The sequence below is a fragment of the Carex rostrata genome, chromosome 2, assembly GCF_964058835.1.
Source record: "Carex rostrata chromosome 2, lpCarRost1.2, whole genome shotgun sequence".
In the NCBI taxonomy this organism is placed as follows: domain Eukaryota; kingdom Viridiplantae; phylum Streptophyta; class Magnoliopsida; order Poales; family Cyperaceae; genus Carex; species Carex rostrata.
The window spans coordinates 10,490,311-10,514,340 of record NC_135919.1 but is presented as its reverse complement, the minus strand read 5'-3'; the positions used below and the strand labels follow the sequence as shown (position 1 = coordinate 10,514,340).

General features: G+C 33.5%; 1 protein-coding gene and 1 long non-coding RNA gene across 2 annotated transcripts; one reads left to right on the top strand and one right to left on the bottom strand.

The window, feature by feature from the left end:
• Nucleotides 1-5,771: 5,771 nt before the first annotated feature.
• LOC144549732 (uncharacterized) lies at nucleotides 5,772-7,047 on the bottom strand. Its single transcript, XR_013509793.1, has 4 exons — nucleotides 6,946-7,047; nucleotides 6,783-6,834; nucleotides 6,225-6,281; nucleotides 5,772-6,083 (listed from the first exon to the last, which is right to left on the bottom strand). It is a non-coding gene; the product is annotated as an uncharacterized LOC144549732 (long non-coding RNA).
• Nucleotides 7,048-17,016: 9,969 nt separating this feature from the next.
• VHA-A1 (vacuolar proton ATPase A1) lies at nucleotides 17,017-23,867 on the top strand. The gene is made up of 18 exons (XM_078323972.1): nucleotides 17,017-17,348; nucleotides 17,819-17,863; nucleotides 18,147-18,269; nucleotides 18,350-18,457; nucleotides 18,590-18,703; nucleotides 19,016-19,189; nucleotides 19,435-19,572; nucleotides 20,110-20,217; nucleotides 20,296-20,403; nucleotides 20,716-20,864; nucleotides 20,969-21,122; nucleotides 21,234-21,394; nucleotides 21,493-21,699; nucleotides 21,790-21,973; nucleotides 22,078-22,161; nucleotides 22,695-22,888; nucleotides 22,971-23,030; nucleotides 23,237-23,867. Exons 1-18 carry the CDS (start codon nucleotides 17,208-17,210, stop codon nucleotides 23,439-23,441), a joined length of 2,457 nt encoding a protein of 818 aa, XP_078180098.1. The 5' UTR covers nucleotides 17,017-17,207; the 3' UTR covers nucleotides 23,442-23,867.
• The last annotated feature ends 163 nt before the right edge of the window (nucleotides 23,868-24,030 follow it).

Genomic DNA, 24,030 nt, shown 5'->3' with positions numbered 1-24,030 from the left:
AATACCTTGGTCCCTTGTACAAGATAAAGCAGCACTACAACAACCATACTTAGGCTTGGAGAAATGTAATTTTAAAGCAATCTCTCTTCTTCTCTTTTCCTCTACTCAACTAAAACACAATCATATCATACCACTGTTTAAGTATTATGACCAATTATAATACGCAACCTAGGAACCTATGAGTGGACATGCAAAGGAACTTCTCTTTGTTTTTTGTCTTTTTGCATATTATTAATTTTTATACTTTACTTTTTCGGACGGATAAGTTAAGTCTTAACTTAATTTACAAGAATGGGACAGTATCCGCGATGGATATTGTTGGTATACCCACGCGGATGCTACCGTCGCTAATAGAAAAATGTACATTTTTGTCGGTATACTCTTACAGATAGTTACTTTTTACCCTCATGGATACTCTCCCATTCTTGTGATCGATCAAACGAAATGTAAAATAAGAAGGATAAGCAACTTAATTAATCTTCCTTAATCTAAGTAGCAACTAAACATGATTATAGTGCTTAGATGGACTGCCAAAAGAGATAATTAATAACATGATGACCTATGTGCTTAGATGGAATATTCCTTTAAATTTCTGTTACAGGATCGATGGAATATCTTTCAGATGACCTGTGTGTTTATTTTATAGGGGAGGGATATATTAACAACAGAACTTGTTCAGTTATCAGAATAAAAATGAAGGGTACAGTTTGTTTGTAATTTATATATTCTGTATATTAAATTTGGTGTAATTTAAAAATTATTCAGTTAATAAATTAAAAGGGGAATTTTATTTTTAAAGTTCATAAAGTAATATTTACCCTTTAAATTTTAAAAACTCACGAATTTATTAAATTGCCTTTTTGTATTAAAAATCATGTTGAAACTTTAGAAATTCAAAAATAAGTTTTAATAGGAAAAGCAATAAATTGAGTAAAATTTATGAGTTCTTAAAATTTAGAAGGATTAATATTATATTATAAACTTTAGAAGAAAAATACATATTTTTTGAATTTTTGAAGGATATACATGAAATTCTCCATAAATTAAATTGTTTGTAGATTGATGACTGATTAATTTTCAAATAGGAAACATATATATAGCAAATTGGCGTTCGGACTAATCTTTACAAAACAAATAGACAGCTTCTGTTTTTCAAGTTATTTTTATGCTCACTGTGACCGTTATAAAACGGGGTTCCAGGTTATTGCTTGACAGTACCAAATGCAACATCGTGTAATACAGAGAATCAGTAATAGAAATAGAGGTTTGCTAATACCCTAAACGGGTTATCCGAACCCGGTCCGCCCGTGCCCGTTACCCAAGGTACCCGTGCCCGGGTATAGGCGGGTAAACGGGTACGGGTTTGAGACGGACCGGACACCAGTATTTGAGAAAAAAACCCGCCCAACCCGTACCCGCCTTACCCGTACCCGAAACCCGCCAACCCGGACCCGTTGTACCCGTACCCGCACCCATTTACCCTAACCCGAACCAGCATACTTTACCCGTTTAACCCGTACCCATTAACCCGTTTAATTTTGAAATTCAAATTTTAAAAAAAAATTCCCGCCGGTTCAGACAAACCAGAAAAAAAAACACAAAAAAACACAAAAAACAATAAAAAAAAACACAAAAAACAGTAAAAAAAAAAAACACAAAAAAGAAAAAAAAAAGTAAAAAAACACAAAAAAAAAAAAAAACCGTACCCTACCCGAGGTACCCATTAACCGTACCCGTTACCCGAGACGGGCACGAGTATGAAACGAGTAGGGTACAGTTTTTAAAAAAAATACTCGTCCTACCCGTACCCGTTCTACCCGACTACCCGTCCTACCCGTACCTGCCCTACCCGTTACCCGTCCCGGGTTTACCCGAGGTACCCGTACCCTACCCGAGAGCACAACACTAAATAGAAATGGTGACAAACAAATAGTTCAGATTCGGTCCGATGGGTTCAAAAATTTGTGATTCAGGTATAATTCGAAAATGACTCAGTACAACAAGGAAGTTAAAAATAAAGAGTCCAAGCAAAAACCCAAAAAAAAAATTAAAAAATTACATTTTTTTCGCAAATAATTTATTATTTACATCTTATTTGCAAATAAAACGTATTATATTTTATTATATTTTATTTTATTTTATTTTATTCAAAATTCAGTTCAAAAACATCAACATCCGAAGAAAACGTAAATTATAAGTCAATTTATTGCCTCTATTGTACATTTGTACTATGATAGAACCTCCTAATAACGGTGCAAGCGTGTATATTGTACTATGATAGAACCTCCTAAGAGCGGATTTATTGTGCCCAAAGCCTATGCGGCGCATATGTAACTACACAAAATGCTTTCTGAAATCTGAACTCTGAAGTCTGAACCCTGGACCTGACAGTCTTTAGTAATACAGTGCATGAGTCCATTTTAAGAAAATAATCATAATATAATGCACTAACAATAATTGGGACCGCTTGATGAAATTTACAGATAATTTTTTTGGAATAAATAATTTTAAGAATTGTGATGAATGATTTCCTTTCTGAATTCTGATTGGTGTGAAATACCGCCATCATTATAGAGAGACTTCCAATAAAAGTAATGGATTTCAAAATTAATGCGATATTGCGATTGAATAGTACTTTTTAATATGTATTGTATTTTTATTTTTTAAGGTGAATCATACTTTATCTTCATCATATTAAATTAATAACATAGCTATCAGTATATAATATTTTTTTGAGTAAAAAGGCCCAAATCCTGTTTCAATAGTTGAAACAAAGTATATATAATATTTCAATTAAGATTATCATGAGCGGATCTAAAATCTAATCAGAGGGTGGCTTAGCCATCTTGGTGGATTAAAAATTACTAATTTTTTTTATATTTTTATAAAAAAATTTAAATAAGTATACCTTTTAATCCATTTATAAAATAAGAGTAGGACTAGGATGTTATTAAGTTCATCAAGTTTCTTTGTGAACTTAATTTTAAAATTTATTGGATTGACTGTAAATGATGAATCAGAACCGTTAAAACACATCTACCTTACGAGTGATGCATATAGATGTGAAAATTTTAAATTTTTGAATTAATTTAGTATAAAATCAAGCAATCAAAATTAGAAGGTTTGTAAATTAATTTTAATGCATTTATTTTTTGGACATTTTTTTACCACTTGATTTTATACAAATTTAATTTTAAATTTTAAATTTTTTGTATGTAGACGCATAACTCTTAATATAGAAGCATTTCAATAGTTTGAATTTGTCGTCTGAAGTAAATTCGATAGATTTTACACTCACAAAAAAACTTGATGAACTTAAGAAAATTCTAGTTCTACTCTATAAAATACAATTACATTATATTAACTTATTTAGCGTTTTTAGTCTTGGCTTTTTATTCCTGCCTCTAAACACAATTGATTTTATTAAACAAGAAAGGCGACAACAGAAGTAACCAAGGGGGGTCAAATACAAACTTGCAGTGGAAGTAAAACGGTAGCTAACAATGATGGAGTTCGCTATTCGTAGCAACGGAATTTTAAATGCTAAAAGGGGAAAAAAAAAGTTGATATTCGTCCATTTCCATGTTCCCTTTGAATTTACTCAACTCCTTCACAAAGCAACATATCTCCTTTAATTTGCAACAGCGTCGACTTGCAAATTGCAAGAAGGTTGTGAGCAAATTTTATTTTAGGAAAGATTTAATTTGGAAGGGAATTCTAGATATATCAAAAACTTTGAATTGGGCAAATGCATGCAAAGTAGAATTAGTTCTTCTTTGTAAAAGAAAAAAAGTATTTTAAAATCAGATAATGAACTAGAAAATCAAAGAAAGGGCTGAAAAATTTAGTATAGTATAATTTCATAAAAGATGCTGAAAATATTAATACATACAAAAATTATAAAATTTAATAGATAAAATTTAAGATCCTTCTCCGTTTGCAATCATATTTAGCAAGGGCAGACTCAGGATTTTCATCAGGAGAGATAAAAAAATATCGAATCGGATTTAAATGCATTAACTAATTAGGTATTCGATAAAAAAATAATGTTTTAATTTATACTTTTCAATACTATGGCTTGTAATTTCTGATTCTCTAACCTATAATTCAAATTAACAATTATAATTCAAAAAAATTATTTTAATTTTAACCCTAAATTTAATCTGAATTACAAATCAAACATCCAGAGAGGACAAAAAAATTTCAGGAGGCAAAGTCAATCAGAACACTCAAATCTCTACTAAAACTCAAAATTCAGGAGGAGGCAGCTCCCCCTTACTGGACCATGTGGGCTCGTCCCTGATATTTACAACGAATATGTTTGAATCACAGAGAAATAGCTTTAATTCGTATTAACGTGCAATTTAAATTCCTATTTGATATATAAATGGACGAGCAGATATTCGAAATAGTTTTTTTTTTTTATAACCAGGTAGTGACTACCAGGGTACAAATAAAATAGATGAGATTACATCCTCGAAATAGTTACTAATTCTTCTCACTTCAATATTTAGTTCAAAATTTAAGTTAACAGCTATTTCAAATTTGTACATTAGTTGGACCTTTTAAATTGTGAACAAGTCGTCAATTGAATGCTACTTTATTTCTGATTTGGGTTGGCGAAATTCGGGCTGGGCCGAAGAAATATTAATTTGGGCTCATTTCAAAGAGATTTTGGGCTGACAATAGATCGAACGACTTATTTTAAACAAAAAATTTAAAATAGTGACGGTCTCACAAACATTGAACCAAATTTGTTGTGATGTTCGGTCGGAACTTTTTAATCCATGCTATTGCTATATTATTGTTTACTAGCATCGTATCCGTGCGTTAAAATAGAAACAGATTATTTTATTATAAAATAAAGAAGATCAAGCATTTCATTATTTCATTATTTGCGTGACCTTTTTGAAAATCAACCGTTCAAATATGTGCTGCACAAATCTCAAAATAATAATAATGAAGGATATGATACGGATACGACAATTTTCAAAAATGAAGGATACGATACGGCTATTAATATATATATATATATAGAGAGAGAGAGATGGGCTACGGTGAGTTGCGAAGTAAAACGCGTTTCTACTTCACGCCGTATTTTATTTTGAAAGTCCAAATGACCGATCTGAACCGTTAGATGTTTAATCCATATTGAAATGTGCTTGGAGACCAAATTTTATATTTTTTGGAATTTTTTACTATTTATTAAGCATTTTTGAAAATTGTTGTTTTGATGTGAACAGTAAAAACAGTAAAAATTTTTGGACCATCAGATCAGCGACTTTCAAAATTGTTTCAAAATTGCTTAATAAATAGTAAAAAAATTCAAAAAAAATGTAAAATTTGGTCTCCAAGCACATTTCAATATGCAGAACAAGATGAACGGTTCGGATCGACGTTTTGAACTTTAAAATTGCAAAATATGAGCGTGAAGTAAAATAGTTGCTTTACTTTGCAACTCACCATAGCCCATCTCATATATATATATACTAGTATTGTGCCCGTGCGTTGCAACGGAGACATTATAAGATTGAATGGAATACGAAGAGACCTTTTTTGTTTGACATTCACATAGAATTAAGAAAAAATAATATACAAATGAAGAAAAAACGAAGAGGCAAATAATAAATAACAATAAAAGAAAACAACAAATGAAAAAAATTCTTGAAGTATCACTGCCTGTGTGATACTCTTCAATGTAGTCCAATATTTCTGAAAATGAACAAACAAAATATCAAAGAATAGATTATAATTGCTCCAAACAAAAATTATAATAAAATTAAAAATATTAAATTAATATGGTTCATATTTTATTTCTCGCTCAAGATTTCTCTGGTAAACTATATTTTTTGCATACGCTCGTGTGGGCATCAATGGTGTGCTCTTGTCGGTCTCATTTATCATTTCTCGATTAGAGTTGCTGGAATTGAATATCCCCTGAAATTATCTTGTAATTAGTCTTGTTTTTCACAGCAAAATAGTTATAAGTGCAATTTATAGGCTTATTGAAAAGAACAGGAACCGGTTAAACTTGCTGATAATTGCTAAAGCATGTGCAGCGGCTTTTCCTACACATGTCGCACCTGAGTTAGATGAAGCAAGATTAACACCAAACTGAAATTTATTTCAATCCAGACACAACAAATGCGAAATATTTCATATAAGAAAAGGTAGTATCATAAGAATCGTGAAGAAAATAAATAAAAATCTACAAAAGGAGGTACCTTTTATTTGATTATACCCATCTATTCTCTCATTTTCTTAACTTTCTAAATTTCAGCCTGACCATAAAATAAAAATACAATACATACAAAACAAAAAATATAAAGAAGGATACATCTGTTATTACATTTAATAAAAACTGAGAATGATTGAACAAGTTTTTTATCAGGTTTTTTTTATCATCAGTGTGGCAATCTGGCCGGTTACAAATTGCATCCTTTTTTTTCTATTTCATCAATAGAAAATCTCATGAATTCCAATAGTAAAAAATAAAACAGTGCCATAGATTTAGCCACTAATTAAATAATGGTACCAGTCAACACCAGTTTTTTTGCAATGTACAACAGTACCAGTTTATAATTCCAAAATATAAAACCAGTCTAACTTTCCAAAATATAAGGGTACCAGTTTGCTTTTTACTCCAGTACAAATTCTTAAATATCACATATTTCATTTTCATAAAAATATCAAACCTAAACACCAATTCCCGTAGCACTACACTATCATTTTCATAAAAATATCAAACCTAGCACATATTTCAAAAATAACATGCTACTAACCTTACTGTTTGGACTAATACAATCCAACCATAAATTGTGCATAAGATGAACTCTGCTCATTGAAAAAGTACCACAACAATTTAAACAATTTCGTCTGCAGTTAAATAAAAAAGTACCAAATTGACCAAATTGGAAAAAAAAAATTACTTTTTTTTTTAGTTACCTTCTGATAGGACCAACTTGACCAAATTCATCTTCTAAATGCTTCTCTTGAGATCTGTTATGTACCAGCTCTCAATATTGTACTGGCTGAGCAATATTCCTGCCAGTTGAGGTTCTGGAAAGATAATATGCTTTAATTGAAAAGTGTTATGTGAAAAAAATTAGAACAAATAAAAAAAGAAAATAAATAAATCATACAGTGATAACATTAAACAATTAGGACATCATGGTAGAATTCATAGAAGATACCAGGATAAATGTATAATATGCTTATTTGAGGCTGAACATGCATAGAAGGTCCAGAAAAATGTATATAATATTCTAATTTGGTGCAGAATATAGTTAATATTAGTATTAGTATTATTACTATCACTATTACTTGGATATCTGTCTCAAAGACCCAAGGCTCGTGAAGAAATAGCTCGCGACCATTCATTTGCACTACTCCTGTGGCTATATCTTCTGCACGTTTTCGCTCCTCGGCTTTTCTCGCAGCTTCGTCCTCATTCTTTTAATTTTTTATTTAAGAGGGTAGAGAAAACAAGAAGAAGTAATTAATCGTAAACAAAAACCATGAAATGATATAAACCCATCTTTTATGAACTAAAGAGCAATACAACATGAGTAGCTGAAGCAAAGCTTACACTGCATTTTCTTTTTCAAGCTGCACCTAATACATATAATTGTACTGACAACAATTCTAGTAATTGGTACTTCTATTAATTAAACACCCTTTGGTTAACTGTTCCCAACTGTAAAAATGTGACAACACTTAACTTTTAAAAAATGACTCACATAATTCTCTTATTACCCACTTCATACAAATTCAAACCCAATAGCCAAAACCATACCCTTTTAGTTCCAATGTCTTCAGAAAAGCAGAAAAGTTAGGGAAGAATTATCACATATTTGACAGAAGTAAAATTTCGATAAGCAAACATCTAAAACTTTGATGGTGAAAAAGCAACAGATACAAATATGCCAGTGCTATCAACAAGTATGAGAAAACATTTTGTTTCATTTGCAAAAACCTGAACATGATTTCTAACCAAAACAAAATGGCCTTACTACAATAAAACACCATTTCATAACTACTTACAGGATTGCATGCTTTAATCTCAGCACTAACAAACAGTGCTAGCCATATATTTAAATATTCTTCTCTAATCCAATAGGTAAAGTTCATAGCAGCTTAGGTAATTCTGATGCTGCATAGTAACCCTACTTTAAATAGTACTTAGATCTTCAATGAAGTCATGAAATTCAAACTATACATTAAAAACTAAGCGAAACACAAATGGATACATCTAATAAGAAAATAAAAAGGTACAACAACTCAGAAAAATTCACCAAGATATCAAGTGGTAAACCTTTAGTACCAGCTGAGGAACTGACAGTGGCATTTACCGTAATATCATATTGCTAGTACTATTTACCATATATCGACTCTGAAATTTGGTTGCATTTCAGCCAAAGCTTCAAGTAAGAGAGAGGCTCAGTAATGGTTATTGAGGCATGAACCAAAAATTAAATGCATCTGAATTATGATCCTCTATATGTGTATCCTTCACTTTTGATCTAAAAAACAAACAAAAAGCAAAATTGGTCAGAAAAAACAACTATAAATTGAATTTCGTTTAACATTGAAGTCGATAGAAAAGAGATTGATGAGAAAACCTTGCGACGAAGGATCAATTAGTGCTTGTGCTGATGCTGAGGGGCGCGGATCTGAGGCTAGAGCGAGGGAGAGATGGCGGAGAGCTTTTAGGGATGGGAGAGAGAGAGAGATAGGTGGGCGCAGGTCTGAGGCGAGAGAGCAAGAGAGAGAGAGATGGCAGAGAGCGCTGGGAGACGATTAGGGTTCTTTTTGTGTTCTTTGGGAAGAAGGGATCGGGCCATCGGGGAGGGGACAGTAAATGAAAATAGAGGGCCTCGATCAAGAATCAGTACCAGGACAGCAAGGGCCTCGATCAAGAATTGGAATCGAAAGCTTTAAAGCTTCGATCTCTCTCTCTCAATCAACGAAAACCAGAAAATAGAGGGGAATAGGGCAAAAATCTCAGCACATGAGCACAAATAAACAACAAGCAAGCAAGCAAATCCAAAACGAGAGAGAGAAAGAGGTACAAATACTCGAGGAGAAGAGAGAGGCGCCCCAAACCGTACCCTTCTTTGCCATGGACAAGATCCGCGTCAATTCGAATTCAATACGGGCGGCCTCCTCCATTCCTTTCTCCAAGAAGCAACAAAGAGAGAGAGATAGACCGAGTGGGGTCGGAAATCAGAGGGAGAAGGAGCGTGGAAGTGAGAGGAGGCAAGAGGGGTGAAGAGGCGGAGCGGAAGGAAGAGACCGGGGTGAAGAGGGAGTGCCAGGAAGTGTTTTAGGTTTTTAGGGATCCTATGTGGCGCGAACAGTGGGGTCTTATGTGTTGAAGAGTAAAATTTAGAAAATTCTGCTGTATGTGATCTGAAAATTGAATGGCTGATATTAATTCCGAAAATTTAACTTTTAATCACAACCCTTGCAGGATCTAGACATTAAGCTCCTTAATAAGGTAGGGAGATGTGTGTGTGTGTGTGGAATATGCTAGCATGCTATGCATAGCATAGAGCCTCTCCATGCAACGCCTTGGATTTCGACTTTTCAAAATCCTAACGGTCGATCCGAACCGTTCATCTTGTTCTCCATATTAATATGTATTTGGAGACTAAATTTTACATTTTTTGGAATTTTTTTACTATTTCTTTAGATTTATTGAAAATCACAGTGCCCGTAGACAGCGCGCCCACCCGTGGAACGCGCCTCTGAACCACACACGGTACCTGCGGATCGAGCATGTGCATTGCGCACCCTTTTTCTTTTTTTCTGCTGAAGGCGGGATTCGAACCCAGTTGGATTCTGTTGGTGCCAAAATTCTTATCACTACATTAGAGTTCACATGTGTTATCTTGTAGATAAATATAGTATTTAATTATTTTTCACTACAAATTTGATTTAAATTATCTCTTCTCCTTATTAAGGAGCTTAATGATTTTTACTACATAATTTGCTCATGTTACTGTCCACGGGCACGATTACTAGTATATATATATAGGAATATGCTAGCATGCTATGCATAGCATAGAGGGCCTCCATGCAACGGCTCAATATTTGACTTTTCAAAATCCTAACGGCCGATCCGAACCGTTCATCTTGTTCTTCATATTAATATGTATTTATTATTATTTTATATATGATATTTATATAATTATAATTTAAATCAAATTTGTAGAGAAAAATAGTTAAATACTATATTTATCTACAAGATAACACATGTAAATTCTAGTGTAGTGGTAAGAATTTTGGCACCAACAGAACCCAACTGGGTTCGAATCCCACCTTCAGCAGAAAAAAAGGGTGTGCGGTGCACAGGCTTGGTCTGCAGGCGCCGTGCGTGGTTCAGAGGCATGGTCCACGGGTGCGGCGCGTAGTCTACGGGCGCTGGGATCATATGCGACGCGACCAGTGCATGCTTAAGTGTTGAAGCGCATAATTTGGAAAATTCGTTTATGTGCGATCTGAAAATTCAACGGCTGAGCATCCTTCCGAAAAAAAAAACAGTAAATCAGGACTCTTGCAGGATCTAGACATTAAGCTCCTTAATAAGGAGGAGAGATACTGTGCTGTTATAGCGTGTCATAGTAACGATAATGCTATAGCTTTTATGGTCTAAAAATATTATAACAGCGCTATAATATCATTATAGCGTGCTATTTAGAATCTTAATAAAAATTAAGATTTAATGTGAAAGTGCATGCCTTCTATTATTCTGTATCGGAAATTAAAATTTTTGTATCAGAAATTGCAATATGTATTGCAATTTTGTATCGGAAATTAATTTGTTTGCTCAAGTACTGGTATGTTATCAATTATTTATGCTGACATGAGGGAAAAAGACACATTGAACCATAAATTTAAAGTAAGATGAGACATATATTTGATATAGTTTAATTAAATCACAGAAACCTTATTTTTATTTCAATTTTTGTTACATCATCACAGAGAATCCCAGCCCATTATAATATGTGAGTCGTTCTAATGTGTGATGCATGAATGTCAAGTATTGAATAATACATGCCACCTCACACATACCCGAATAGGAAATGGACACGTCGGACGTGTCAAATAGGATGTGTCTCAGTGGACACGTTCTTTTTATGTTCCTGATTAAAAAGGCTGACAATTTATCTCTGATTTCTGACTAATTATGCCATTGTGGATAATTCCATCCTGGTCTCACCAGATTGTAGGAATTTGATTTGGATCATTTGATTTAAAATAAAGATGCCAGAGTCCAGACTGATTCACAAAAAAAGAACTGTAAGAAGTGAGATCGATTGAGTACTTTAGCCTTTAGGGCAACTTCTAGTGCATAAATGTGATTTACATAATAAATTGTAAAAACTGAAATCGTTTGACACAATTCAAATTAAGTCAATAATGTCATTCACATAATAAATTCAAAACCATATACACTTACACCTACTTTTAAAAGAACAGATAAGCTGACAAAATTATCATTATTCTTACAATACAATAAAGGGATTTTAGTTAGGGATGCAAATGATTAAGGTTCGGCTCAAATTCGGCTCGGCTCAATGAGAGAAGCAAAATGATTCGGTTCTAACTCGGCTCGCTTTTGAAAGAAAAAAACTCGGCTCGGCTCATGTAAACACTTGGCTCGATTCGGCTCGGCTCGCGAGCCGGCTCATATTACATGTTGAGAAAATGTTCATTTAATTATTTTAAATAAATGATCGAGTGGAATATAGATATTTTGTTGACTTTAAATTACATGTTGAAAAACTTCAATCATTTTTTTCAAATTTCTTTAAATATTGATTATTTGAAAAAAATGATCATTTCTTTCGGTTCAAATTTTAATTTTTTTCGAACTTTGAATTTCAAATTTTAATTTTTTCCAAATTTCTAAATTTTTTTAAAGAAATTTGAAAAAAATGATCATTTCCTTCTTTTTTCAAATTATTTTTAAAAACTTTATTTTCAAATTTCAATTTTTTTTCAAATTTCAATTGTTTTTCAAATTTCAATTTTTTTTTAAATTTCAAAGTTTTCCAACATGTAATATGAGTCCGCATCTTGAAATTATTTTAAAGAAATGATCATTTTTCTTTAAAAAATGATTAAAGTTTTTCAACATGTAATTTAAAGTCAGTAGAATATATCTATCCAACTTTGATTATTTCTTTAAAATAATTAAATGATCATTTTCATTGAACCCATACTTACCTTGACAACTTATTTCTTCCTATTTCAGCACCCCTATAGTACTAGACTTAGCTGTAAAAACTGTACCGCATTTGTTTATGATAAAAATTGAACCAAATATACATTCATAAAGAAAAGTCTATCAAATAATGTTAAAAAATAGTGTGAACTATAAAAGACCATAGTCAATGTGTAATATGAGCCAACTCGCGAGTTGAGTCAAGTGTTTACATGAGCCGAGCCGAGTTGAGATTTTTTCTTTCAAAGCGAGCCGGGTCGAGTTAGGGCTTTTTTCAGTTTCGAGTCCGATTCATTATGAAATATTGAGCCGCTCAACTCATTGATTCGCGAGCCGGCTCGAATCATTAGCTGCCCTAATTTTAGTACATTATAGTTACAAATTTGATATTTAACTGCAATATATTTCTAAGTTGAAAAGTAAGAAATAGGAATATAATGGAAAAAATTGTCAGCTTGTAGGTGAATGAACATGTTCTACGATGAATAAATTATTTTATTCATTATTTAGAATTTGGTCTTTGATGATGTCAGAAAGTTGATTTGGTGCATTTGTTTTCTTCCTCTATTACTCATACTCACCTCTTTTTTAAAGAATAAGTCACCAGTTTGGTGATGCTTATTACTTTATTGGCATGTCATAAAAAAATTGTCAAGTCATGCTTACTGACAATTTTTAGTAAAAAAAATTACTGACATGTATTTGAGAGAGATAATAGACTTATTATTGGACACTTTATACACATTCATTGACAACTCCACTCTCATTTAAATCTTATTCTGGTTTAATTAAGCATTTCATTGAACACTCAAAAGTTCAAACTTTCCAAGTGCTTGTTTTACAAATTGGAATTTAATGATCGAAGATTACTTGTAGTATTTGATGCATGTTATTTACTGATTTTGTTTCTAAGTCTAGCCTTCAGGAACAGATTGAGCTCTATGTGCAACACACAACAACAAGTAAAAGGAGATTGAGAAAGAAGGTCAGATTGAAAGAAAAAGGAAATGAGCAAAAGGCCGGGGCCCAGATCCAATGCAGTACCTACCGTGTAGAATGAGATTCGCACCGTCCCTTCTAATGTGACACAAATCTCAAAGCGCTCCTTAAACATTTGTCCGTAGAGGAACTTTCCACGAAGTTACCATTTTGCTCGTACAACATTTTCTTTTTACGATATTTTCAAAGCGTTTGAATTTGATTGCCCTCGAAGTACCGTGTAATCTCAGGAATTCGCATCCTCTGAGATATCCCATATTTTGCGTGACTTTTTGGAAAATTTCAACCGTTGTAATACGTTCTGCGCGAATCTCAAAGCTCAAATAATACTGGCCCCCTACGTCACCCCGAATAGGCACCGGACACGTAGGTCACGCAAAATATGAGATATCTCAGAGTATACGCACTCGTAATCTCAGATGGTTGACCAGAGACTAGGAGACCGTGCAAACTCCGAAAGATTTATATTTTAACAGGAAAAAGGACTTTGCAAAAAAAAAAAAAATGAAAAAAGAGCCATTTTTTTTTAGCTTCGAATGAAGGAAAGCTTATAATTATAATTTTATAATTAAAACCTTTTGAAGTCACCGTGATGATATTAACAACGCGTGTTTGCTTTGTGCAACATGTGAACGACAAAGTCGAAACAAAAAAAACACATGACTTGTAGTTGCATGAAGCTAAAACAATATTGTCAATACCTTTATTCCTGCCAATCCGGTTCAAAAAATAATACTAATTGTTCAAATCTAAATTTTGTTGTCTGCGGATGATTAAACAAAAAAAAATTAAATGTTTGAAAAATTATATGTCATCAAGTTTCGTTAGAATAGAGAATCAATATTTGATCTAGTAAAAAATGACAATGTCATATGTGTGGTAAGTCGCATTGTTTAAAATTCAAATGAAAAAATCTATCATGAATATTAAATAGTTGAGTAGTTTGATCTCTAACTTTTACTAAATTTATCTTTATTAGAATACCAATAATACAAGTGACAAGGTAGAAAAAATTAATGTTATGTTAATTAGGAAATGTGAAATTTTCAGGTAATCTAAGTGTTGTCTATCCGCATAAAAGTTTTTTTTTCATTGTTAAATTATGCAATTGGATTAAATTATTTTATTTAATTTTCTATTCAATATATATTACTAATGATGTTGCGGTTCTATGATGATTGTATGATGCTCAGATGAGGTAACGGCATCAACCAATGGTGATACTATATCGATGCATTGTTAAATTATCTGATGATGCCATATCGATGCGTTGTTAAATTAATTAGGTCTATTTTTTCGGACTTCATTTCAAAAAAATATTTACTGAAGAAACAATGAGTTATAAAAGAAGAAAATTTCTATTCGATAAAGTCCGACAAAAATAAATATATTTTGAATGTTAAAATTATGTATAATAAAGAACAAACCCATAATTATACGTGTACCCATTTCTATAGAGTAATACAAAAGGGTTGTATCATTTTAAGAAGTTACGTAACACTTTAAACATAACAAACATTTTAATAAAAAGTTACATAACACTCAAACATAACAAACATACTTTTAAACGAGAAGAGAGAAACATTAATGCACGACAGCACGAGCCATTCCATCAAGTTAATTAATAAGAGAAGCAAATTCAATGGTGAATACTGAGTGTGGTGTGACACAGTGAAGCACCTTCAATAAAATTTAATGTTTCTGTTGAAATTGACCGATTATTTAGCACCTTTATTACTTCACATAAGCATATCGTGAAATTGTTTCATTTATTTTGTCTCTCTCTGATCAGACAATAGGTTTTATTATGGATATCAAGACTAAATGGTATTTTTTAAAATTATAGTTTGCTTCTTACTTAATGTTCTGAACTTCTGAAACATAAATAATCTAGCCTTGTTTAAATTATGGATATTATACATATAAATAAGAACTTCAAATTGCTGAGTAATTATATTGACATCGTTGTTTTATACAACACATTGGTCACTTGTTTTTTTTTTATCATTCTGACACTAGGATATGTAAACTGTAGAAAGTAAAAACAGTGCCGTTAATATATTCGTTTTACTGCCGTTGAGAATATACCGAACTATAAAGGGAAACAGTTTAAACTTTAAAATCCAATCGAATGGGAGCTAATTTTTTTTTTTTTTTTTTAAATTGACGCTTCCTAGACAAGTTTAATACCCTCTGAAATTTTCCTTTCAACCTTTTCGTTTACGCGCATTTTAAATTGTCTGATACAGACAACTTCCATGGACTTATTATCCCAACATTCAACAAACGGCAACAAGTTGGATAGTCAAATATTTAATTGACCTAAAATGTCCACAACACTTCCTCTATAGTATTATTATTTTTGTAAACTCTGTAGGAATCAACGAACACGATTTTAAAGCATGTTCTACTAGCGGTTATAAAACGGAAAGGAAAAGAAATAGAAGTACCAAGTCATGTTCCATTTTTAGAATTTCACGACGAATCAGAGTTTATATGAAAATATATTTTATGTGTCACCTTGTCAGTCTCAAGAGAGCCACTTCATAAATTTTAAATTTAATTATTTTTTTGAAGTTTTTATAATTTATTCTCCTTATAAAATATTAAATTCGTGTTTGTAGTTTAACGAGTTAGATGTTACACATTATGTATTTTACATTTTAATATTTTTTAATAAAAAATTTCATGTTCCATTGTGCTTGAAAGTTTATAACACTTCTGACTTAGCCTTTGAAACATTTAAATTGCCCCATAAAGTTATCGAAAATAATTGTCCGTAATTAATAGCCGAATAAATCCGGTAATAAGAGTACGTTTGGGTGCACTCTAGAATAGCTAGAATAATTATTATTTGAGAATGATGCTAACTCAAAGCTATTCGGAATAGTTAAAAATACGTTTGGATGCACTCTTTGGAATAGCTACTGAAAATAGTTACTATTGAAGAGCCCATTCACGCTATTCCAAGTATTTGTTGGATTAGCAAAACAAGATTGTTCTGGCTATTCGGAATAACGTTTGATGTTATTTGAATGGACTCTAGAATAGAATAGCACTGTTATTAAAAAATAACGCTATTCTCAGTGCATCCAAAGTCCAAACATACCCTTGTGGAGAACTATCTGAGTTATACTGGCTCAGTTCGCATACTTATCCATCAGCATTTGCACAAAATTCTTCTCTGTTTAGAGCATCCCATCTGATTTTATCCGGAATTACGGATCGAATATTATCTGTTCGAATCCACCACCGAGTTCAACTAAACAAGTGATGTATTTTATATGATATTTCGAGGTATTTATAGGGGTATTTACGAAATCAACCCAGTTAAGGTCTTAGAAGTTGCGTTGACTTGGTCCCAGAGTCCATTAAACTCTGGTAGCACCGAACTGGTATACACCAGGGTTAGAATCCACCTTCAGTTACATGGTTTATATAATGTACTACCAGATCTCAACCGTCAATTCAAAGCCTTTTGCTACAAAAATCGGGCAGCTTTTTAACCAGATCTAATTTAGATCGTTAAATCTAAAATGAACAGTCTTGATTTTGTTCAGATTCTCCAATGAACTTCAAAGAAAAAAGCGGAGAAAAAACGCAAGCACCGAACCGTTCGCAGCGCGGTCTAGATCGAACCGATTCCAGGGAATCCTTGATTTAGCAAACAGCCCAAGTCGCTAAATTCTTGTACACTGGTGGTAATATTGTAATTTAGATGAAAACTTAAAGGCCTTTTCGGACATTATACTCTATCAAAGTGAAATGGCGCACCTGTTTAATAGACCAGAGTTTCCACGCCTAAAAGTCCATTTTTTGGGGAGAGGAATTACTTACCCGTAGAATTACAATGGCAGTTGCGCCATAGAAAAATAACTAAGGAGAGCAAAGCAACACCATACTCGTTTCAGATCTGCGAAGGAGAATTAGAAATACCATAGGATCCTTCTCTCTCGCCCTTTTAGGTTGATTAGAGATGAAGATCTTTGATCAGCTACCTCCAATGGATCACCTCCGATCGGAAAAGATGAGCTTTGTGCAGCTTATCATGCCAGTGGAATCGTCGCACCGGGCCATTACATACCTTGGTGACCTTGGTTTGCTCCAATTCAAGGATGTGAGTGATTTAACAACCCTCAGATCTACAGATGAGATTTGTATTGGTTGTTTGTGTAATTGTATGAATCTATATGAGATTCCTGGGCAGAGTTTGATTCCCAGCAATCTAACTTTTCTCTTTTGTGGCAATAGCATGCTTAATTTCTAACTATTAGCATTGTTTAGATCGCTTAGTTTACCATTGGATTCGTGTTTGGTTGGTCCGTTGGTACAAGTATAACAGTAATGTTAGATCTTCATTTGGTTTGTTCAATGAACCAATCAAGAGGAAACACAATAAATTTCATCCATTTTAAGTTATTCTCATGCAATGGTATGAAGCTGTGCTGTGTTGTTCATTGGGAAGTTTAAGCCAATACACTGGAGTTCCACTGTTGACACTGAACCGGACCTTCCATTTCTTTTGGCAAGTTGATAAGCGAAATGCTCGTAAATGGATATCGTGCTAATTTTCTTTTGATCTGATAGATGAATGAAGATAAAAGTCCGTTTCAGCGAACATTTGTAAACCAGGTTTCCACTTAACTCTTCACTTTACTCTTTGATCATGGAAGTAACAAATTGATAACTCTACTTAGATTCACATTGTTAATCCAAATTATAAACAATATTATATGTTTCCTTGCTTTCTCCAGATCTGTGAAATTTCTCTCTTATTCCTTTCGCCTTTACCTAACCAAATTTTAAATGTTGCATAATAGGTTAAGAGGTGTGCAGAGATGTCGCGTAAATTGCGATATTTAAATGAACAGATCAGCAAAGCTTGTCTAACCAAATGTTAAATGTTGCATAATAGGTTAAGAGGTGTGCAGAGATGTCGCGTAAATTGCGATATTTCAATGAACAGATCAGCAAAGCTTGTCTTACTGTATCAGCTCGTCCTGCAGTGCAACCTGATATTGACCTAGAACAGCTGGAGGTTTTTTTCCTTCTCGCATTTGTACCTAATTGCTGTTAAACTTGGAAGGAGAAGAGGTACTTATGTTCTCTTATGTTCAGGTGAAGCTAGGTGAGCATGAATCTGAGCTACAGGAAATGAACTCAAATAGTGAGAAGCTGCAACAGTCATATAACGAGCTCCTTGAATTTAAGCTGGTTTTATCAAATGTAACATGTCTTGTCTATCCCAGTATAAAAGATTCGAATAGTTATTTTGTTGTAGGGTCATGCTGTTTTTTTTATAAAATTACTCTTTTTATGAGGCCATATCAAGTATGATTCTCATATGTTTTATTCCAGGCAGGCGGCATTCTTGCTTCCTCCCACAGTCATACCACTTCACCTGACACAGAGTTGGATGAAAATATATACCATGGCGATGTGATCGATGATAGCATGTCTCTACTTGAACAGGTTTTGAAGATTATATTTTAAAGTACTCTGTAAACTGTATAAATCTCCCACTAAGACCTAAAATATCGCTTGTGTTACTAATAAGAAATATCCTATAATTCTTTTAAGAGATGGCCCAGCTAACCCTCATGTCTCGCTTGTGGCTTCCTTGAATTAGTTAGAAATGAGATTAAAGTGACTTCCTCTTTATAGAATATGTGAAAAGGTGTTGTCAGAGATGCCCCTTTTTTGTATTCAGGGGCATACCTAATCATGCTGTTGTATTACTGCTGGTGATGCTGAAGATTTCACTCAAGTTTTTCTTTTTGACAGGGAGCAAGGATGGAGACATCTAATGGTGCTGGTCTAAGATTCATTTGTGGAATTATATCATCATCAAAAGAAATGATGTTTGAGCGAATGCTTTTCAGAGCCACAAGAGGCAATATGTTTTTCAATCGCGCACCAGCTGGGGAACTTGTAACTGATCCAATCTCTGGAGATCAGGTTTTTGTTTTACTCCTGTTTATTTTTCATTATTTATCTAATTTCATTCAGATGCCTGTTTGATATGCCCATTGCTAAAATTCTGGCCCAATTAATCGCCACAAGTCAAATATGGGTTTTTGTTCAGCCAAAAAAAAAAAAAGGTAAAAGAAGTGGTATGTTGTGTGGAAACAAAACATCTGCCCCCCCCCCCCCCCCCCCCCCCCCCCCCGGTTTGTTGTAGTCACATATTTTGGTAATGTCAGGTGGAGAAAACTATATTTGTGGTGTTTTTTTCGGGAGAACAAGCCAAGGGAAAGATACTAAAGATATGCAATGCATTTGGTGCAAGCTGCTATCCTGTGCCTGAGGATAGAACTAAGCAGTTGCAAATAACTAGAGAGGTACTTGAAGTCTATAAAACATCAGGTTTTGTTGCCTTTTTATAACACATAAGAACCTAGTATATAACTGGCATATTGCCAAGCAGCCATGTAGCAATAGGAGCACGCTCTCATCATTTAAGGTTGAATTGAGCCTCCATGGATCTTCAACAATGTTATTAAATGTGAAACAAACGAGGAAATTAAAGCAAAAAAAAGAAGGGTGAATTGGTCTTGTACCATGCTGTTGCCTGACCTGACATAAGTTTGGTTTTGTAAATTGCAGAAATACAGACTGTGTCGTAAAGCTAATTTCCTCGGTTATTTGTATATTACTACCTTGTGCAATGCAAGCATGTAGGCAGAATCATTATATAAAAGGTCTGACTACAACAATAAAAAACTAAATCAGATAACCTCAGTTACTGCATGAATTTTTAACTGCCTAGTTTCTCCTTCCCCCTTCTTTTACCAGGAAAGCATACCTTGTTTAACCCTTGTGGTTCTTATTTTTTGTAGAATTATATAATACAATTATATAGTTACTTATTTCTTCAGGTCACTTCACGTCTGTCAGATCTAGAATCAACTTTGGACGCGGGTCTTCGCCACAGAAATCAAGCTTTAGCTGCTATTGGGTCTCAAATATGGAGATGGTCTCTCATGGTATATTATCGTCCTTTATCGGCCATTCTTGTTTCAAAGAGGTTTTTATACCTAAAGTTTCTTTTCAATGGATTTCAGGTAAGAAAGGAGAAGGCTGTATATGATACATTAAACATGCTAAACTTTGATGTAACAAAGAAATGCCTTGTCGGAGAAGGATGGTGTCCTATATTTGCCATACCCCAGGTTTTATATTTTATCTTTGTCCATTAGCTTGTTCTTAAAATAAACAAGCATAATCTTGTGAACCCTACAAGTTATTTCACTTCATGCATCATGCTATACACGAACAATATCCAAACTTAGCTGTCAGTATTCTTTATACCTCTTTTCTCTCTGAAGTATACTGAAAGCAAAAATGTAAATGTCCAGGTTGGTATTTGCTAGGTTTGGATTTGTGGATAGCAAATTGTAATTTTATATAAATTTACATATTACTTGTAGTAGAAAGTACCATTTACTTCTTTAGATACTAACTTAAAGTTTCTTCGGAGACAGATCAAGGATGCTTTGGAACGTGCAAGCCTTCATTGCAATTCACAAGTTGGCATTATTTTTCATGAGTTGGATGCCCTTGAAGCACCACCAACGTATTTCAAAACTGACAAATTCACAAGTGCCTTTCAGGAAATTGTTGATGCATATGGGTTTGTTCTCAGCCTTATTTTGATTTTTTAACCTTTTACTTCTGAAAATTGAGCTTCCATCTTTTTTTTTTGGTAACTTAAAATATTTTCTTCCTTTTTGGCAGGATTTCAAAGTATCAAGAAATTAATCCAGCTGTATATTCAGTTATCACATTTCCCTTTCTTTTTGCGGTCATGTTTGGTGATTGGGGGCATGGAATATGTCTCTTAATGGGAGCTTTAGTGCTCATAGCAAGGGAAAAGAAACTTGGATCTCAGGTATGCTCAGTAGAATTTAATTAGCTGTATATTCAGGTATTCCATTTAAAAGTGCAAAAAAAAAAAACTAAGATCTTAGGTTGTCAAACAATGCTTTTCTTTTACCTCCAGAAACTTGGAAGCTTCATGGAGATGGCATTTGGAGGCCGCTATGTAATTCTTCTGATGGCCATTTTCTCAATATATTGTGGATTAATATACAATGAGTTCTTTTCTGTTCCTTTTCACATTTTTGGCCCATCTGCATACAAGTGTCGTGACTCAAATTGTAGGTAGGTTTTTATATTCCCTTCAAGTACAATATTTTTCTAATTCTAGTTACCCATCATGCTAATGAAGTATTATGAATATTTTATCTTTTATTTTTCAGTGATGCACACACTGCAGGTTTGATAAAGTATCGGAACCCTTACCCATTTGGGGTGGATCCAAGTTGGCGAGGAAGCCGGTCAGAGTTACCATTTCTTAACTCTTTAAAGATGAAGATGTCTATATTACTTGGTATTACACAGATGAATTTAGGTATCATATTGAGCTATTTTGATGCCAAGTTTCATGGGAACTCCCTGGATATAAGGTATCTTTTCTCATTATGTACAAAAGTACTTTTGGCGAAATCGCGAAATCAGCCGTGCTGAAATCACCAACTCCAATTTTCTTGTGCTAGGTATCAAGTCATACCTCAGATTATATTTCTGAACAGCCTTTTTGGCTATCTTTCACTCCTGATACTCATCAAGTGGTGTAGCGGGTCTCGAGCAGATCTGTATCATGTGATGATTTATATGTTTCTTGACCCGGCTGGAGATCTAGGTGAAAATCAGCTCTTTTGGGGTCAGAAGCAACTTCAGGTTTTTAAAACATTATGTTACGTTCTTTAAGAGAATATAAACACATTTCATCTGTTACTCTTTGGCTCTTTGCATAGGTTTTAAATTCAGCCCTTTTCTTGTAGATCCTTTTGTTGCTTATGGCCCTAGTAGCAGTACCTTGGATGCTCTTCCCTAAGCCTTTTATCTTGAGAAGACTTAATAAGGAGGTAATTTACTAAGAGGAGGGTTAAAATGCACCCAAATTTTTGTGCACCCAAATGCACCCTATCTTTCAAATTCCTTTTCTCCATTTTCAAAGTCCGAATAGTCAATCCGAACCGTTAGATGCGATCTATATATTAAGATGTGCTTGGAGACCAAAGTTTATATTTTTTGGAATTTTTTTACTATTTATTAAGCCACTTTGAAAATCGCTGATTTTACATTTTCTGGACCATTGGATCAGCGATTTTCAAAGTGGCTAATAAATAGTAAAAAAATTCCAAAAAATGTAAAATTTGGTCTCCAAGCACATCTTAATATGTAGATCGCATATAACGGTTCGGATTGACTATTCGGACTTTGAAAACAGAGAAAAAGGATAGGGTGCATTTGGGTGCACAAAAATTTGGGTGCATTTGAACCCTCCTCATTTACTAATTGTTATATTGATGTATTATATGTTGATCAGGATATTATTTTGATTGTCTCCTTCGTGGTAGTTAGATCTGTTTATGTAATCACATCTTCAATTCTGCAGAGATTTCAAGGACACTCATATCGATTCCTTGGAACATCTGAGATGGATGTTGATTCGGAACCTGATTCTGCAAGAACCCGGCATGAGGATTTCAATTTTAGTGAGGTTTTTGTACATCAGATGATCCACTCAATTGAGTTTGTGCTTGGTGCAGTCTCAAATACAGCCTCTTATCTTCGGCTCTGGGCTTTAAGGTGCTTTTATTTTTCACCTATTTTTTACCTTGATAAATTGTATTTCATTTTTCTGACTTCTGTAGTTCCTGGTAATTTTCAGTTTGGCTCATTCAGAACTCTCGACAGTATTTTACGAGAAACTCCTGCTGCTAGCTTGGGGGTAAGAGAGTACATCTTACATTTAGATGCTCGTGCATTAATATTTCTCTCAATTTAGATACTAGGCACTAGAAATTTTTGTGGGGATTTATAGGCCTTCTTTCTGTTCGATTCACTAGATTAAAGTATCTTTTGTAAGAATTGTAGATTAACATGTATTGTTGCAATGAACAGCTGATTGTAACAACTGGCATTAATTATTTGCAGGTATGACAGCCTAATAATTCGAGCAGTTGGGCTCATGGTTTTTATATTTGCAACGGCATTTATTTTGTTGATGATGGAATCATTGAGTGCCTTTCTTCATTCCTTGCGTCTCCACTGGGTTGAATTCATGGGTAAATTTTTCCATGGAGATGGCTACAAGTTCAGACCCTTTTCTTTTGCACTGCTTGCCGAAGATGATGATTAAATTATTTGGGGGGGTTTCAGAAAAGGAAAAAAAGAAGAAGAAAAGAGAAGATTTCTTTCCTGAGGTACAGAACATGGGAGAATATGGATTTATTTTTTCAGGACTTCAGTGTTCCAGACTTGCTTAGAATTAACAGTTTTTGGTGAAATGTTGTACTAGGATTTGAAAGAAAGAGGGAGGCTTTTTTTTTTGTATATTTTTAGTCTGAATTAAGGAGATCCAATACAGACTATATAGAGCTGAGAGGTTTTTAGACATCCCGATAATTTTCGGTGGAAATAGAAATGTAGATTTCTTTTTTGTTTTTGTTTTTTTTTTAAAATGTTAACTCGTGTCGTCCGATACAATGAGTTCTCTGTGCATTGCTACACTGTTTGTTGTTACTTGAGATTGATTTATCAGATATTTATCTTTTCATCGCGAGAATATTAGATATATAATTATTTCAAAGCGGAAATGTGAAGTTAGAATAGAGGCACTGTCGTGTCTTGGGGGTGTCAACGGTACCTTTTTAAATGAGACGATAATGGGTAAATTTTTTTTTTTTTCGTTACGATTATGGATAAGAATTTATTTTCGTTAATTCAAT